Below are 17,877 nucleotides of genomic sequence, written 5' to 3'. Positions count from 1 at the left end.
ACAGCCTCTGTTAGCTCATGACAGTGTGCTGCCATCAGTGAGGAGACAGAGAGACAGAGAGAGAGATGAGACCGTGTCCTTCCTCCTCATCTGAAAACAATAAGACAACAAGAGAGCGAGCATTAAGAGACTAGAGCCGTCTAATCTGAAACAACAGAGGAATGTCAGGGAGATGCCACAGCAGCCTTTTATCCCACATGTGTGCTATTACGTCCACGGGCCCGATCCCCAGCCAGACTCTGCTGGATCGGGTTTCTTCCCTCGCTAACGCCACCGGACATACGATCTGACAATGATAATGATGATTACTGCAAATGACATGCCTTCCATTGGACACACACACACACACACACACACACAGACACACACAGACAAACACACACACACAGTGCAAAGACAATGTTTGCAGAGCTTTAAACAACTCTTCTCTACATTCCTCGGCTCTGTTTAAATGTTTCACAGCTTCTCGTGCTGTCTGTGCACGAGGAACAAAATATAAATCACTAAAAAGGTCACGACAACAGCAGCGTGGTTTTGGAGGAAAACCAAGACACTGCTGCCAAGTTTGATTTTTAACGTTTGCATTATTAATGATGAACTTCATACAGCCATTACAGAGCTTTCAACGAGAGCCAGGACCCGCCTCCAGCACTAAAATCTATTTCTGATGAGGGCGGAAGAGAAGGGACGATATAAATCTGTGTTTGTTTCCTTATAAACAAGTTTAACCCGTTCTGACAGCTTTTCCACAACACAGGGATCTGAAAACTTTATTTCCCCGCAGTGTTAGTCTACTTTCAGCTTCCTTTGGACACGGTTACATCCTGAACATATTTCCGCCTCTCTCTGAGAGGCTGGATATCCCCTGATGGACGCAACATAAAGGCATCAAAGGTGGCGTGATGTTTTAAGATGTACATCCGCTTTGCTTTTATGTCTTTCTGTTGCAGTAAGATAACAAAGCCTGTTATCACTCTTATCTTCATACCTGCTCTCCTCTGAAAGCTTGCAGAGGATTTTATATTATAAGTTATAAATATATATCAGTCATGAATTTGTGGATAAAACATAGAAGCAAAACAGCTAAAAACAATGTGAATTCAGGGCACACAAAATACCGTCAGTATCAGGAACGAAACATTTGAATAGTTACAATTTCATTTAGCAGACAAAAGCGTCTGCTAAAATGAAATTGTATATTGTTTCAAACCCTCATCAGACTTTGTGCTAACAGTTGCATGAAGCCAGCACACCTCAGGAAGTGTTTAAGTTAAAGCCTGGCCCAAATTAAAAGATGTTTAAAACCTTAACAGGTGTGTAAAATGTGAGAGAGCCCACACATGACAACAGTTTTGTTCCTGTAGTGTGTGGAGAGCAACGATATGAGCCAATTAGCACACCACACGCTAACAGATTAATTCACCAACAACCAGAGTCCAACTCTCACAGCTGTAAATCTCTTGTGGTCAAACGAGACTTTAGAGTAAACAAACATGGCGGACGACGGGCAGGAAGAATTGGTTTTGATATAATATAGAACAAACTGTGGATGAAGTGGTGGAGACGGCGTGAACATGGGCTGGACATGTTACTTTATGCTTCACATTTGCTTTTGTCGCCATGGCTGCGGTTGTTGTGCTTCCTCCTTCAGTCAACTCGCTTCCTGATTGGCTATCATTTGGTTCCACGTGACGATTCACAGAGTGCGTGCTCGGCTGTCCTCGGGGTTCTCCCCTCACAACATGATATCAGATCGTAAATCGTAGATTGTAAAATAACATAACATGTTTAATATTTGAAATCGGTACAGCCACAACGTTCTCCTCTTAACATCCCTCACACGACAGGAACATCTGGAGAGATCATCTTTAGAACCATCGAAACATCAGGACTTTGCTGACTTTAGTCTGAAGGGGGGAATCAGGCCCAAAATCAGCTTTACTTGTTGTGTGTACCACACATTCAATTTCAAACTTAGCAGCAGAAGATATTTCAAAGCAGATAAAGTATTGGAAAAAGTTTGAGAGCCATTGAGTCACAACGGTTCCTCTCAACTGTTCCACAACATTCAGTCACAACATCTCTTCAGCTGAAATCGTCTCCATGTGGGATTTCCTCCTTTTTCATTTTCATTAAACAGATAAACATTTAGAAAGTGGTTTCCTCCCCTCAGCCCTGATCCCACCACATGCCGTCATCACAAACATGCTGGGGTCATTTTCTTTGCCAGAAACCGTGATGTCATGATTTAACACAGAATCACAACAAAAACAATTCGCTGAACTTCTCCAGACTTTTCCTGCCAGCAGCCAATAACCCAGGAGAAACCACGCAACTGGTCCTTCCAACGGATGTTTCCACACTACGTCTGTTTACCTTCATGATGACGGCCTCTAGCTGCTGAGGTGATGATGACGGGAGCGGAGGAGGAAAACTCCTGACATTAATACAGAATTACAAAGTCTGAGGTTGATTGAGGGTCAAATAGAGATTGAACTTTAAAAAGACAATTATTTCGTACTTATTCATAATAATATTCTAGAGTTGGTCTTTTCCGGGAAATATAAAACATTGATGACTTCCTGCACTCGAGTTACGAGACGAAAAATTGAGTCAACAAGCTAGCTAGCATGTTAGCATCCCATGTTTGCTAACCCTTCTGATCTTGTTAGTTATGCTTTCATCAAGAACACGCTGTCAACAAATACATGACAGCAGGATGTTTTCCAGAGTGTATGCAGACTGTGAAGGTAAATAAGGCCTACATCATCCCTAAAGAACCTTTAGCCTTTGGAAATGTGCGCCCAATCGAATCAGAACCAAAAGGAAGGAAGCCTCCCTCCTCTTCTGCACCACAACAACACGGCTCCTAACGTCAGCCTACGAGTGATAATTAGAAGTAGCACATGTTGGAATGTTTTAATAAGGTCTGATCTCTCCTGCTTGGCATTATAAAGTGCAGCCGTGTGTCAACACACAGATGTTAGCAGTCAGACGTCATAAAGAATAAGGCTCTTAATGATCAGCTGTAACCAGGGTCATTAGAAGCAGGCTGTTCCTGCTGTGGTGTCTTATTTGCAGGTTTATATGGATTAATAGGCAATAACAGTTAAATCTCCTGTCATCTCCCTCCCTCCTTCCCCCCGTCTCACCTGTCAGACACCTTTTCTTCATCTTGCACCTCTGCGTCTCGCTGTGGGGCGTACAGAGCGACTCTGGTTCCTCTTCAGGAGTGCTGCCGGACTGCCCGCCCCCCCGGGTCCTGCTCTGCTTCCCCCACCTGAAGCCGCAGTTGAGGCCGTCCCGGAGGCAGGCGCTCCAGTCGCTCCACTCTCCCAACGGAGCCAGGTGACAGTTCTCTAAGAGGGAGGTGGAAATAGAGGAGACAAACTGATTTTTGATTGAAGAACGAAATGTATGGAGTCATAGGAGGGCCATAAAAAAATTGGTAAAAGAATAAATAAATGTGAAAATAGAAAGATGAATAAATAAGCAAATTAAATATGTGGAACAAAGTACATACAAAGTAATAAATTAAGTAAATAAATTATAAAGACAGAGGGAAAAAGATTTTTAAAAAAGGATAGTAGAGACAAATCACACATTTTTTTTAATAAGCTTTTTAATTAATTTTAGATTTATTTATTTATTCATATTTAAAAAGGTATATATATATATAATTATTATTTTTTGCATGAAAACGAGTTAAATTAATTTATTAATTTTTTTGATATTGTTATTTAAGGTTTAGTAAACTATACAAAACATAAAATCAATTAAATAAACAATATATATATAATGATAGACATAGGACCAATAATATACAAATTAATATATAATATATGAATATAATTTTATTTATCAAATAAATAATTACAAATGTTACATAATATTTTTGTAAATATTTATTGAAAAATTAAGAAATGCAAATGCATTAAGAAATTTCAAAAAAAATTATTAATATTATATTTTTTTATACTTTATTTGTCTTTGTTTTGTAACATTTATTTATTCTTTTATTAAAAAGAAAGATCTTTTTCACCTTTTATATTTTTTTATTCATGCTTTTATTTATTTCTCCTTTATTTGCCCATTTTTTCAATTAACTTATCTTTCAATTCCATACTTTATATTTACAAATGTAGAAGCTCATTCTTTAACACATTTGTTCTTTTTTGGCACTTCTATGCCTCCATAGGCCTTGGCTGAATGTTCTCTTCCATACATAGTTAAGAGAAGCTCAGGGACTGAGAGAATGTAGATGAATCAATGGATTAGAAGCATAACCGTCTGTGAGGTAACAACATATAAAGACTAATGTTTTCTCCTGACCTCTGGCAAACACACTGATGTTATTAAAGACAAATAAACACCAGCTGACGCGTTATTGCTCCGGACGTTACACACACAACGACTGCTTCTGATGTCATTCACACAATCAGTCGCTGCGGCTTTTTCCAACCAGCTCCGCAACTAAAACAACATGAACCCTGCCAAGACATCATTTCTTTTAATCATCATTATCATGTTAGATTCTGGGTCTGCAGTGAAAAGGTTTCCAGTTGCTGGAGGTGTGTACCCACAGTCAGACATGAAGCCTCAACAGCAGCATGAGGACCAGATGTGGCCGCGCTGCCAGCGAGCAGCAGTAGCTGCAGATGTTGCAGGTGGACGGCAGAGATAATCTGGAGTCCTGAGCCCAGCGGACGATGACTGATTTCCACAATATATCTCACTTACTCGGAATGGAACGAGGTATGAAGGTGAATTCTAATCTTTCTCTGAGGACTTTTAAGGTGAATCATGTGTTGGATTAAACGCTTGGATCCATGAAAGAACAGGTTTAGGTGAGAAAGGAAGGATGAAGAGACAGAGGCGGAGGAGATGAGTGTTCAGAGACAGAGGAACATCTTAAATACAATACTAAATATTTCCACACATAAAGACAGAATGAGTAGGTCTCTTAATGTAATAATGTCTCTGCCACAATAATTGAATCCATGTGTGGAGTAATTAGTCCAAGATCTGTTTCCCTGCTCACAGCTTTTATTGAAACAGATCGTAGTTTACTCACACATGTGAAGTTAAACATCTCAAACATTCAGCATGAGCTCTGTAATTGGTTCACTCACCGAAGCAATCTGTTTGGTGGGCGAAGGTCCCCTGTGGGCAGCGGCTCAGACACTTCCCTTTGTACAGCAGGAAGCCAGGTTTACACTTAGTGCAGAAGTCTCTGCTGAAGCAGTGCTCGCAGTCTGCAGAGCGGCACTCTGACAGGAGGAAGAGCAGCACACGTCAGGTGAGGAAACGAATCAGGAGGAAACTACACTTCTTCACTTAATCAGCCTGATTCCTACGTTAGTCATGATGGTGAGATGCAGGCAGCTCAGAAAGAAAAGGGGTTCACATTTTGCATTGTGGGTAATGCTACAGAAAACTGCAGGTTCGACTAGAAAGTCCCAGTGAAAAGGTTTCTTGACTTCCTGTTTAAACAGAAAATGGGGGCGGGGCATGCGAGTGACAGATCACAAGATTTAGAGATGCACTGGATGCTTTTCAGATTATTCTAACTAATGCTCTCTTCTCTTGGAGAATCTTCCGATCCCTTAGATGCATCGAGACGAAGCGAGGAGAGAGGAGGCTTTGTGTACATGCATTAATTCTGTTTCTAGGCCTATAATACATTTATGTATCTATCTATCTGATATAAAAGAAGATATACTATAAGGCTGGAGGGTTCTGCAGCACGTCAGCAGTAACTGACTTTGCTTATGACTGACTGTATGGAACCAAGCACTTCATCTCTTTCTCACATCCTCACTGGGACGAGCTAAGACGTGAGGAAGAGAAGCGAGTAGAGGAAGCAAGGAGACGACAAGTACCTAATAGAGGACATGAATTAAAAGATCCCCACATAAGTCCTCTATGGAACATTATTAATGTTTGACAGTCTCCCTGTCTGAGGTGGAACAATAACATGCTACCTTGTTTACTTGCTCCATCATCGCGGCGTTCTGTTGTGTACCTGAATGAGTGCAAACTACAGCCAGCTGCATAAACTGGCACCGAGCTGGTTTGTTTGTTTAGAGCAGCTGTTTTCCTGGAAGCTCGAGTCTTTAAAGCTCCTAACATGTTTACATAGTTTGTGTTTAAGAGGGTTGACCCGTCACAGTGGTTTCTATCAATGCAGCGAGAGCAGATTTCTCAGAGCGGGTCACATTAGAACGGATTTTGATTGTAAATGTCGACTGCCGGTAGCGCTGGGTTAATTTGAAGTTTGTACGTGCAGTCTGAGATAAAGGAACTCCTTTTCTGTTTTATTGGCATCTCTTGAATCAGATTTCTGAGAGAATGACGTTGGCCCAGTTTGTCTCTGGAATAAATGAAGGAAGGTGAACCTTTTCAAATGTCTGTTGTTGGGGAACTTTGTTGTTATTTCTTTTGGCATAAAAGAATCATTTCCTGCGCTTGTTTAGGCCTCAAGAAACATGAGTCATGTGTGCTAACGTGAGGGACATACTCATGCAGCGGTTGACGTCCTTCCCTCTCTGGCCGTAGTGTCCGGCGGGGCAGGCGTGGAGACAGGTGCCGTGATGAGACATCCCCTCCCTCTGCAGGAACAGGAAGAGACGCTCGGGGCACCGCACGCAGCCGTTTTCACGGGAACACTCCAGACAGCTGCGACAGTCCTCTGATGTCTCTCTGTGAGCTGCAGGAGACGACGGAGAGGATTAAAACAAGAGCGCCATGAAACTAAGAAATGAAAGAGCAGCTCCAGTCATGTTTTAAGACATATAAAATGCTCTGCTTGAAATCATAAATTGTGTCTGATAAGTTTTTTCCGCAAAATACTTTAATTACCTTGTAAAAATCCTCCTAGGGGCCCGATCAGACAGAGCTTCAACAAAAAAGGCAATGCGGTGCGGCTTGCGTTTTACAGCCTGCCAAATGTGAGGTGCACCGCACTGCCTTTTTTGTTGAAGCCTACGGTTAAATAAAGAGCAGCTCGCTGCGCCTTTTTTTTTAACTTTTGTTAAGACAACCACAGAATCATTAGCTGTCATTAACCTAACCGTTATATCTCAAACTGACAGAAGGCCAGCCTCTCCTTTCATCCGATTGGACAATGAGTAAAACACGTCATCAGCCGTTTTTTGTCGCTCAGAGCGTTTCCTCAAAAACGCGAGGCGCTCTGCAACGCAAAAGCAGCGCACAAAAAGTGTCCCTCTCTAAAAAAAAAGACAAAAAAGACGCCCACAGCTGCTATAACGTGTTCTGTCTGATCGGGCCCTAAGGCATCTCCTCCTTCTCCCTCATTAAAAATTCCTGAATCTGCTATCCCACACTGCGAATTCATACTGGTTCTTTAAGTTCAGCTTCTCCTTTCGTAAAATTACTGCCGAAAACAAAACACATCTCGTTTAGAGGCAACTTAGCTGGCTTAAAATAGTATTTAGTAGTAGTAACGTTAACGTTAGTAGTCAGTCGTGAGTTTGCAAAAATTATGAAGAAGGTTACAGCTGAAGTGGTTGCCATAGGTACGTTATGATATGCATAGCGTCACCCCGTCCATTAACTGGATTGGCTTCTTAGGTTTGTGACGTCTCAAACCTGCCAATCTGAAAACGTGTTGTTCAGCCTGTCCTTGGGACACTGCAGTTTAAAAGCAGACAGGCCCAGCCATGGAGATGACTGCTTATGTTGTCCCCGATTCGCTTGTAGTACATGAAGAACACCACATGGTGATGTTTATAAGGTTAAACATTTGATTTACACTGGCAGGGGGCTTAAAAAGTAGAGAGTATTTTCTCTGACAAGTTTACACAAGTTTCTGCACTTTGAGTACAGAATGTGTTTACTTTAGCCACCTCTGAAGGAGGGTACGAGAATAACAGAAATGCAGTGCGAGCAGTTAGGGAAAGAGACTAGACCCCACAAATCCTCCAGATTGAGAGTGAATTTCTGGACTCCATGAAAAATCCCTCCCTGAGCTCCATGAAATAGAGGTCGCTAGATGCTGCAGGCAGAAACACATTCACACAAACACAGCAGAAGCTCCTTTAACACAAGAATAGACAGCATAGATTGCTTTTTACAGAGAGTGATGAAAAGTATGCGCAGTGTGCTGCTGTCTGTTGCTACAGAGGGAAATGTATTTCTCCTGGCACACACAGAAAGAAGGCTTCTACCAGGGTTTTTTGCACACCGTTGATAGACTTCACATGCTTTAGTAAACTGACAGTTGCATTAAATCTAATCCAGACTAAGGTTCATTATATTATAACAGAGAGCAGCACAGTCTGCACCCAGATCCTCACAAGATTCAACACACAGAGCGAGAGTCCTTCCAGTCCAACGGGGATAAGAGATGATACGGAAAGACGGGAAGGAGGGATGGAAAGACGGATGGGATGAGGTAAAGAGGGATGGAAAGATGAGCTGAAGCTGCTGCAGAGATGAAGAGCAGGCGGTGAGTGTGCGTGAGTCTGAACAATCGAGTCTGATCCTGACAAAATACCTGTGGCTGACTGCCGACGACTCTTCAGTGTGTGTGTGTGTGTGTGTGTGTGTGTGTGTATGTGTAGGTGTGTGTGTAGGTGTGTGTGTGAGAGAGAGAAACTGAAATGCAGGTTTAACCAGGTTATGATATTTAAGGTCTCAGTTCATGCATCTCGGGAAGTGAAAAATTGCTTTGTTTCAACCTTTGTAAGCTTATTTTCTACATCAGTATCTACACCTCATTAAAGTTCATGCCTTCAAACTCATTCAAACACTCATCATTGTTCTCAAACTTCTGTTTCCTCTGCATTATGATCCTTAACCATCCACCTCCATAAGCAGAGACTGTACTCTGACTGAAGGAAAAGAAACACGCAAACTGTCTGATATTCTATATACTGATATTTCACAGCCAGAGAAAATTAGGCTGATGATAAATTAAAGAAGATCAAGATTATAATGTAAGTGTGGCATAAATAAGCGATTCTGAGCGATTGCTTCGGACACAAATGACCGAACCGTCTGTCATTTAACGACGAGTTTGTCTGCAGTAAGCAGGTGGATCCACAACAACTTTCTTACATTAAAAAGGGAGGAAACAGTTAAAAAACAGACAGAGATCTTTTTCTCTTAAACAGGTTTAATTGCAAGTTAGAAGCCTAAGACCTAAACTTTAAATCTTATATTTAAAAGGTGACCAAAACTACGACGGCGTATTAGGGCCCTTATAAATTTTTTTTTTTTTTTAAAGGCCGGAAGAGAAGAGTTAAAGTCAGAAATTTGCCACAAAAAATGGCAAATTTGTGAGAAAATAAAGTCAAAAATTTGCTAGAAAAAGCTCTGAAAAAGTTTGTCAGGGAACCAAACTTCCTCTCACTATCACACACATCAGACGCTGCTGCTTGCCATGCATCCTGCCTGCCCTGCACGACCTCATTAAATTATACTTTTCAAAGTTATTTTCTCACAAATCTGCGATTTTTTTCTTACAAATTTACAAATTGAATTCTCCCCCGCCTACGTTTCTTGTCTGTTTGTTTTTACAATGGCCCTAAAACGCTGTTCTACCAAAGAAGTCTCTCTTGAGAATAAGATTAAGCTCAGATGTTCCTATCAAACAAGATGCTGAAAAACTTGTTCATGACTTTATTTAAAGCAGATCTCTGCAACAATTTAGACGTCCAAAATCTGAATTTTTCCTCCACATATTTTTTTAAGAACAAAAGTCTAGAAAAATAACAGCAGAAGTCTATTTTCCCAGGCATCACAGCGTGCCTCTGAGCTGAGCTGCAGTGTGCAGATTTAATAAGCACAGCCTGTTTCTTTATGTCTGTGCTGAAGCTGCAGACGGTCCTGCTGATAACCTGCAGACTTTAGAAGAATCTCGTGCATCATGTCCGATTGAAGAAATTTACATCACATGTTTCATAAGTAATAATACTGTCTGAAAGAATCCATCGCAGTGAATCAGAGAAAAATCTTCTCTTTAGCAGAAACAGGTGCTGAAAGCCTTTAACCCTTCAACCCGCTGACTTCGGCAGCAGCTCGGTTCAGCGGACGGGTCCTTCTGGCTGCTCGTGGGTGAAAATGCGATTCATCAACTGGACAAATGAGAGTTTAAGTTCTGCAGAGCTGACACAAAGTTGATACAAAGAGCACGGTTTTCTTTTTAGAGCTGCCATTCTGCAGACGATCGATCAAACAGGAAGATCCATCAGAGGAGAAGAAAGAGAGTTTATCCAACAGCAGGGCAGAATGCAAAGCAGCCACAGGGTGCATGTTATTAAGTCTACATACTACAGCAGTGTGTGTGTTATGTTCATTATTTACATCAGTTTTGTTAGACCTCTATAAAGCTATGGTTGACTCTGCAGTACACATTGAAGCTTCTGTGTTGGCTGTGCATAAACATGGCACTAACTCTGTTGTTTCATGTCTGTTCCCTGCGTCAAGCTCGTTGTCCGTGTTTTTAATCGTACATCTATTTCTGTGTCTGTACACTGATTGGTGTTTCAGAAACTTAAAGTTGCAGAATAAAAAGGCTTACAGGCTGAAGCTGCTGGTTCATGCAAACGAAAAGATCAAACCATGAAGGGATAGTTCGATTTGTTTGAAGTGGGGTTGTGTGAGATACTACAGTGGATGCCGGTCAGCATGGCCCCGGTGTTTAGAAACCGGCCTGAGTGCCAGCATGGAAGCTAGGCTATATGCCGCTGCAGATAGGGTCAATTCTACACTTTATTTATCAACTTATAAGAACGTCTCACCTAAAAATCAGAAGTGGTTTAAATTGTACGCTATATTTGAATATTTCGTTTCACTTTTCAGTAAGAAAGCCTCTTTATTTGGCACTACTTTGTGTGAACCGCAACACATACGTGTTACTACGCCTGCAGCGTGCGGTGTCGGATCAGCTGTTTGTGTCAGCGGTTTGTAGAAGACACAACAAACTAAAGATAATACAATATTATGGAAACGACAAAGTGCTGTACACGGTGGGGACCAGAGGACATTGTTTTCCTTCACGTGTGAAGTGTTTTATACTGTTGAGTGATAATGGAGTTAATGGCGCATCCACTGCACATAGTACACTTACTATTATTATTATCTACTATCATACAACCCGACTTCAAACAAACTGAACTATCCCTTGAAAGAGACAACACGTCTCATTTGGACACAAATTTTAAATATTAACTTTTCTAAAAATTTTCTCTCACGTGTGACAGATTGTTACAGGGAGAAAGAGCTGCTGTGAGGGTGTGTTGTGTCCTTGGTGACCCTCAGGGACTTCCTGAGGCACCGCTGGGCGCCCTCTCCTGAGCCTTGCGGTCCATGCTGGTGCAGCTGCCGTACCAGGTGGTGAAGCAGCCTGTCAGGAGGCTCTCTATGGTGGCCCCGGTCACAGTGGTGTGGTTAGCCCATGTTAGGTCTTTGTGGATGCTCACCCCCAGGTATTTGAAACTGTCCACTATCTCAAGCAGTGAGTGTCTCCCCTCCTGTAATCCACAATGACCTCCTTGGTCTTGGAGACGTTCAGGGATAGGTGGTATCTGATTGATGGTATGAGATATTCCTGAGTTTACAGGTCCTCTCCTCGCGAGAGAACGACAACAACCCTCAGTCTAGGGGCCGAAAGAATACGGACGGCTGGACCGTAGACGATCTGAGTTCCACACAAGTGAAACTCCTGCATCCAAAATTAGACAACCCGTCGTCACTCTACACCTGCAGCCATCAATAACCACCTGTAGCATTACCACTTTGCACTACAGACTCATGGTAGATGTAAAGAGCCAAATAGCTGCAGCGTGTTTCTTCCTTTGATTGGATGAACCTGTATTGCACGGTTCATATGGATATGGGATATCAGTGGCTATCAATGCACCGCCACTACTCCAAGGAGTGCACGTTGCATTTTGCAGGCAGTATATAAGTCTCACCTTCAGTTCTGCTGCACATAAACTAGAACCAGAACTTGGACTTTACCACATCTTAACTGGTCATATGTGACACAAGAGCTCTGATATTACTAAACGTAAGATTTAGTTGAATTGACACACACTCAAGCATACACTAAACACTCACCAGTGTGCAGAGGATTATGGGAAACTGAGGACACTGAAGGATTGACTGGTTTTGCCTTCTGGCAACAACATGCTGCACTTCTCACTCCGTCTGGACGAGCCTTTGAACTCGGAAAGTTATGACATAGACAGAACCATGAAGGAGCTGAACTGATTCAGAAACGTTTCAGAAAAGAGCACAAACAGTAAAAAGTCCATCTCAGTGTAACTATCAGTCTAATGCAGAAACACGAGAGCAGCAGAGACTCTGTATGAAAACTGTGTGTTGAGAAATCAAGGAGACATGTTCAGAGATGAAGTGGTCGCCTGTCAATCTGTCGTTGTTCTGTGCAGGTTAAGGAAGCACTTAACGATGACCTTTGACCTCGCACATGTAGGTGGACATGCTTTAAGTCTTCACAGTTGAGTTATCTGTTGTGAACAATGGAGATGAGACGATGATAAGATGTTCATTAGAACGCAGCAGATTTCCTCTGAACAGCTCTGGGACACAGGCTCAAAATCTCCGCACATGTGCAATCGATCTGCGGGCTTAAGAGGCTTTTGGAGGCGCGGCAGGTTTAGGTAGCGTAAAACGGTGACCTTTGACCTTGCATGGGATTGCACTGGGCTTTTAACCAGCACCAGGTGTAACAAGCTCCAGTGGGGTTTCAGGGAAACATGCTCGTGTTTAAGGGGAGATTCCACCCTAAAAATGAACCACATGATGCTGCGACAGTGAGACATGTTGAGAGAGCGGGTTTAACACAGACGTCATGAAGGAAATAAAGTCTTATAGTTAAGTATTTTTCTAATATTTTAATGGATATTGAGATTTCATGTTGTGTGTAAAGTCTAAAACATGTGTATTGTGTCAAAATGTTTCTAATTTCTTGATATTTTACCACCTTATTAAATATATTCTGGACATAAACTTAGTCAATCTGCATTTTTCAAACCCAATCTACACATTGTTACACTGTGGCTTACATAGATTAGATGTTAGCCTGTCAGGCAACATAAACTGTGAGGGTAAAGGTGAGTTCAGGCGGGACTATCTGTCTCGGCCTCGCTCATAGAAAAAGCAAAAATGCTGTTTTAGGGTGTAATTTCCTCTCACAGCAGCAGCCGCCACATCTGTAGATGGAGCCAAAATACCCACAATGCACCATAATATGTACATTAATAAGAAAAACATGCTCAAGGTTGGGGTGGATGTGTTCGCCGTCCCTGATGACACTCGTTTAGATTAATAACAGTTCTGACAGAGATCCGTCATGTGATAACTCAGTGGGAGGGGCTTCAGTTACTTCTTCATTTTCACACCGCTGACTTTAAATGACGCTTTTATACGCTGCTTTCATTCCTGTGCTTCTACGTAGAAGACCCTATGGGAAATGCTTGACTGATTCTTTCATTGTTTTCGTTCTTATTTGTCAAATTCTAAAATTAATTTGACTTCTAAGAGGCTAAAGGTGCTCAAAAACATCACAGTTGACAATTTAATGTCAGACAGGTCTTGCAAAATGTCTCCATAACGCCCCGAAATACGTAAGCAAAAGAGCCCCTGAGTTATATTTTCCCAACACGTAGGAAGTGTAGTAGGAACATGTAAAATCCCTTGACTAAAAACAGTCTTTAAATGCAGTGACCTAAACTCAACAGGAAGTCAGCCATTTTGAATTTATTTGGAGATTTAGGTGTGTTTTTCATTATTTAGAGGGCTCATACTTTGTCTGAACCCCCGAGAGAAAGTTAAAGAAAAGTTTAAGAAAAGGACGTCACGATAAAAGACGATTTGTCAAAGGATGTGGACATGATCATGAAGCAGGCGATTGTTTTAATTCTAACACACAGGGTTCAATCTGTCTCGAACTTCCCTGAACATCCACAAGCCTTAAAATCTGTCAAATTCATAGCGCCACCTACTGGTAAGAGAAAGTAAGCCTTGTGTGACCAACCATATTTGCATGATATTTACACTGTGTAACCTACACCTCACATGCAGCACATAATGCATGTTTGGTGTGTGATTATTTGTGCTCTCCAGCGCCACATAGGGGACACAGGAAGACACGTTTAACTCCATTGTGCAGAGTAGAAAACACATGAGAGTTCAGGGCCCTGCCACACGACAACTGTCCTGTAGGTGCATGAGCCTGTTCAGCACTACCTGCAGTTAAAGTTTGAGATTCATTTTTTAAATTTATATTTGATACTTTTGCTTATTTCCTGTCAATATCCTCTTGTCACATGTCAAAATAAATTGATCAGACTTCCTGTTTTTTGGGAAACACACTCAGAACACAGCCGGAGCTTTTAGCTCCACTTTCGACACAACGGTAGGTGTTAAACTTTTGTATGCCAAAAAGTAGGGGGGTGAAAGGCAGCACATGCACGTCATGTCAGGGAACAGACATGACGTGGATTGAATGTTGGACATTCAAAATAAGCAACACGTCCATGAAATGTTGCCTTTCTGCTACGCTATGAGCTAACTTTAACATACAGAGGGAGGAGCAAACAGCACAGAGCCTGATGGGAAATAAAAGCACATTTGGTTACTGAGGATTTGTCATGAGCTGTTGCACAAACAAACACAACCACACCATCTCTGAGTCAACAACATGACCTTTGGTTGTGCAAAACACTGACTAATTGAGGAAGATGATGAAATTATTTCGAGACTCAATAAATGTTGTTTTTTTGCAAAATGTTCCACAACGCGCGCATGTGGTGAAACACTGCAGCAGCAACACCTGCACCTGATTACTCTCACTCTCTCTAAACAAGTCTGTTTGCTTCTGTACTCTGCAGGATGAAGGGCCCATTAGTGTTGGAGGTGTGTGAGGGAAACGCACGCAGACACAGACACACAGAGAAGTAACTGAATTATCTCCGACACAGACCGATGACATCCTTTACAGTCCTGTAGGTTTGAAGACTGAAATGGCTTCAAGCTCTGATTGAACCTCTGATGAAGCAAACAGTAGATCTGTGTTCATTTGCTTTCCATTATTATTATAAAACAATATCTAGCGCTTTTTACATCATTAAATACCAAAAAATATCACCTTAAATGATCCATTAGCAAATTCGTGCATACACAACAAGGGAAGCTTTTTATCTCATATGCTGCTGTCTCCGTCCCTCCCTCTGTACTCTGCAGCAAAACAGCCACAGGTGCTCATAATTACCTACAGTAACCTACAGAAACATAAATTGCACTAATGGACATAATAACGGCTACAACCTCCTGACTTCTGCAGGCCACTTTTCCCGCACTGAACCACTTCAAACCTTTTCAGTCGTGTGTGAAAAGAAGAAAGTGGGTCGGGGAGTTGGGGCGGCGGGCGGGGGGAGTAAATGGCGGAGGGGGGAGGAAGAAATAAAGTGGTGACATAAATCTCGGCGGTGTGAGGTGATGAATTCTGACGGCAGGTCAACGTGTCGTGTCCGCAACCACAGTTTGACCTTTTAGACCTGAAAATGGTTTCTAACTTAAAGCTGCTACGATCTATTAGCATCAATATCTGCAGCCAGACTCCAGAGGGATTTTGTCAAATTTAAGGCAACAATAGTGTTATGGTTTTGTACTTTTTTGCACACTGAGTCATGCTGAACAATGCATATATTCATTGTTTTATGCTCTGAAGTTGCCTGAAGACTTTGCTGCTGCGATGCATGTGCACGATCTCAGTCAATAGTTTTTCTACAATCAAATAAGGTTGGAGTTCCAGAGTGTTCTTCTTTTAAACAAGCATTTTGTATCTATGCTTCTTTATTTTTTTAATAGATGCCTGTGTTTTAGGATGCAGTATTACTAATTGTAACTGAGCATGCAAGTTTCTGCAAGTTTCAGTTTTAAACGCAGCAGCTTTAACAAATTCAGTCTAAAGCTGCTGTCAGAAGCTGTTACCTTGATTGAGGGTCAGCGGTCTAATCATCCTCTAACGCCTCACCTCTGCCCGCCTCACATGGGCTGCGTGGAAACGTCGGAAGCCACACTGACGGTGTAATTGAGACCGGATGATTCTCTATTAGTCCTGAATTCCTGAGGAAATGCCAGAGCGCGGTGAGCGAGAGGGTCACAGCGTACCTGGTCAGGACTGTGCTGTTTTTTTTTAAGGACTCATTAGACACAAATGTGGATTTGAGGGGAATCTCCAAACCGCTGCGGAGTCTCCGCTGCTGCAGAGCTTAACAAGGAGCGACACGAGGATTCAGGATTTGGCAGAAAGGAGGGAAAAAGGAGGGAAAATCTGTTATGACACGAGATCTCTTTTTTAATGTCAGCAGCAGGAATTTGTGAATGGCTAAAAAAGACCTTTGAATAAGTCATAACGTCTTCATTTTCATTTACTGTCATTTCTACAGGATTCAATCAAAGAAATGAACGTTATTTCTGCTCCTCTAACTAGACGTCCTGCAGAGAGAAAGTATTTTTTCTCTTTTCATTACCAAATAAATAAAAATTACATCATAGTAATGAACGTCAGCTTCATTCTTTAGATCAACTTCAGCTCTTTTTTTTCATCTGCTGTAAAGTGTCAGTGTCTCTCTATTAGGGGGTACTTGTAGCCCTAGGGGTACTTTGGAGAAGTGCAGGGGGTACACGAGATTCAAACCATATTTTATAAATGTAATATTCCTATTTTAAATGCATTCGTTAACTGCTGTAAACTGTCGCAACAAATGCGATCAAGTGCAAGTTTATTGCAAGTTCGTTTGTCACACCGTGAACGTTTGAAGCCAGTTTTTAGGACATTAAATGACAGAAAGTTGATTGAAATGTATCTATAATGTATTACAAGGAATATTTTCAATACTGGTTTCAAACACTTGTCAGACTTTGTGCTTTTCTGCTGGTAGAAATCAGCAGTTCAAACCTCACGACGTGTTATTAAGTTCCTCGTTAACTGAGCCTGAGCGCTGTATTCTACCTTTTTAAAGAGGCTTTTTTCCAGACTAAAATATATTGCGTTGGTCAGGCGGTAACGGCTGAAAAAACTATTTCAAAGATGGCACATGACTGGAAAAACTTTGAGAACTACTGGCCTTGTCTAACCACTCCAAATGATGATCAAACATTTTGCAAATTTTGGGATTGTATCTTAAATTTGTTGAGTATAAAAATCTTTAAGCATTGTACACATAAAGCTTTTACAATGAAGTGGTAATTTGCAAATCCAATCAGTTTCTGTTTTGCTATCCTGCACATCATGTGGAATATCAGCTCAGTTACCACCAACAAACAAAATGAAACTCTCACTTCACATGTTTTGTTTCGATGGTCAAGCTCGACCTACTCACCGCTTTGCTTCTGCACGACACCAGAGCCCATCCTGATCACCTCACAAAGCAAGGACATCACAAAGGCAAAGACTCGCAGATGCATCTGGGCTACTGGCGAGCGCCCGCTTCAGCGCCGGGCTGCGAACATCTGCGGGGACTCCAGGGAGGGCAGGTTGAAGATTTAGATCCACAGCGAGGACAGGACGGAAAGGACGGACAGGGGGTTTAAAAGATGATGGAGATGTAGAGGAGAAGGTAATCTTGCAGGCCCAAAGCAGCGATGAGTGTACGGTGAGACACGAGAGGAGAGACAGGAGAGAAAATCCTCCTCTCCTCTGTCCTGTTTGAAGCTCAGGATTAAGGGCTGAGATGAGGAGGCGGCGGCCATAAACCAGAGAAGAAGAGGAGCTCAGGAGCCTCGGAGGTGAGGAGAGCAGAGAGCCTCGTCTCCACACTGGCAGCTCGGAGGGAAAGCTCGACATTTAACTACCACTGTGAAATTTGCGATAAACGAGCT

The 17,877-nt window shown here is 42.0% G+C and overlaps 1 protein-coding gene across 1 annotated transcript in view; it reads right to left on the bottom strand.

Moving 5' to 3' along the window:
* The window catches only part of rspo4 (R-spondin 4), a 34,109-nt gene extending 16,646 nt beyond the window's left edge, over positions 1–17,463 (bottom strand). The window contains exons 1-4 of the mRNA XM_069678460.1: positions 17,379–17,463; positions 6,521–6,709; positions 5,133–5,270; positions 3,153–3,359 (exon numbers count right to left, since the gene is read on the bottom strand). Coding sequence (XP_069534561.1) covers positions 3,153–3,359; positions 5,133–5,270; positions 6,521–6,709; positions 17,379–17,463 — 619 coding nt within the window. The remainder of the gene's footprint in view (positions 1–3,152; positions 3,360–5,132; positions 5,271–6,520; positions 6,710–17,378) is intronic.
* Positions 17,464–17,877: the final 414 nt, after the last annotated feature.

This window comes from Semicossyphus pulcher, unplaced genomic scaffold, assembly GCF_022749685.1.
Source record: "Semicossyphus pulcher isolate SPU_LCO1_2020_fin unplaced genomic scaffold, fSemPul1.0.p SCAF_3, whole genome shotgun sequence".
NCBI classification, from domain to species: domain Eukaryota; kingdom Metazoa; phylum Chordata; class Actinopteri; order Labriformes; family Labridae; genus Semicossyphus; species Semicossyphus pulcher.
This window is presented reverse-complemented; position numbering and strand designations above follow the sequence as displayed.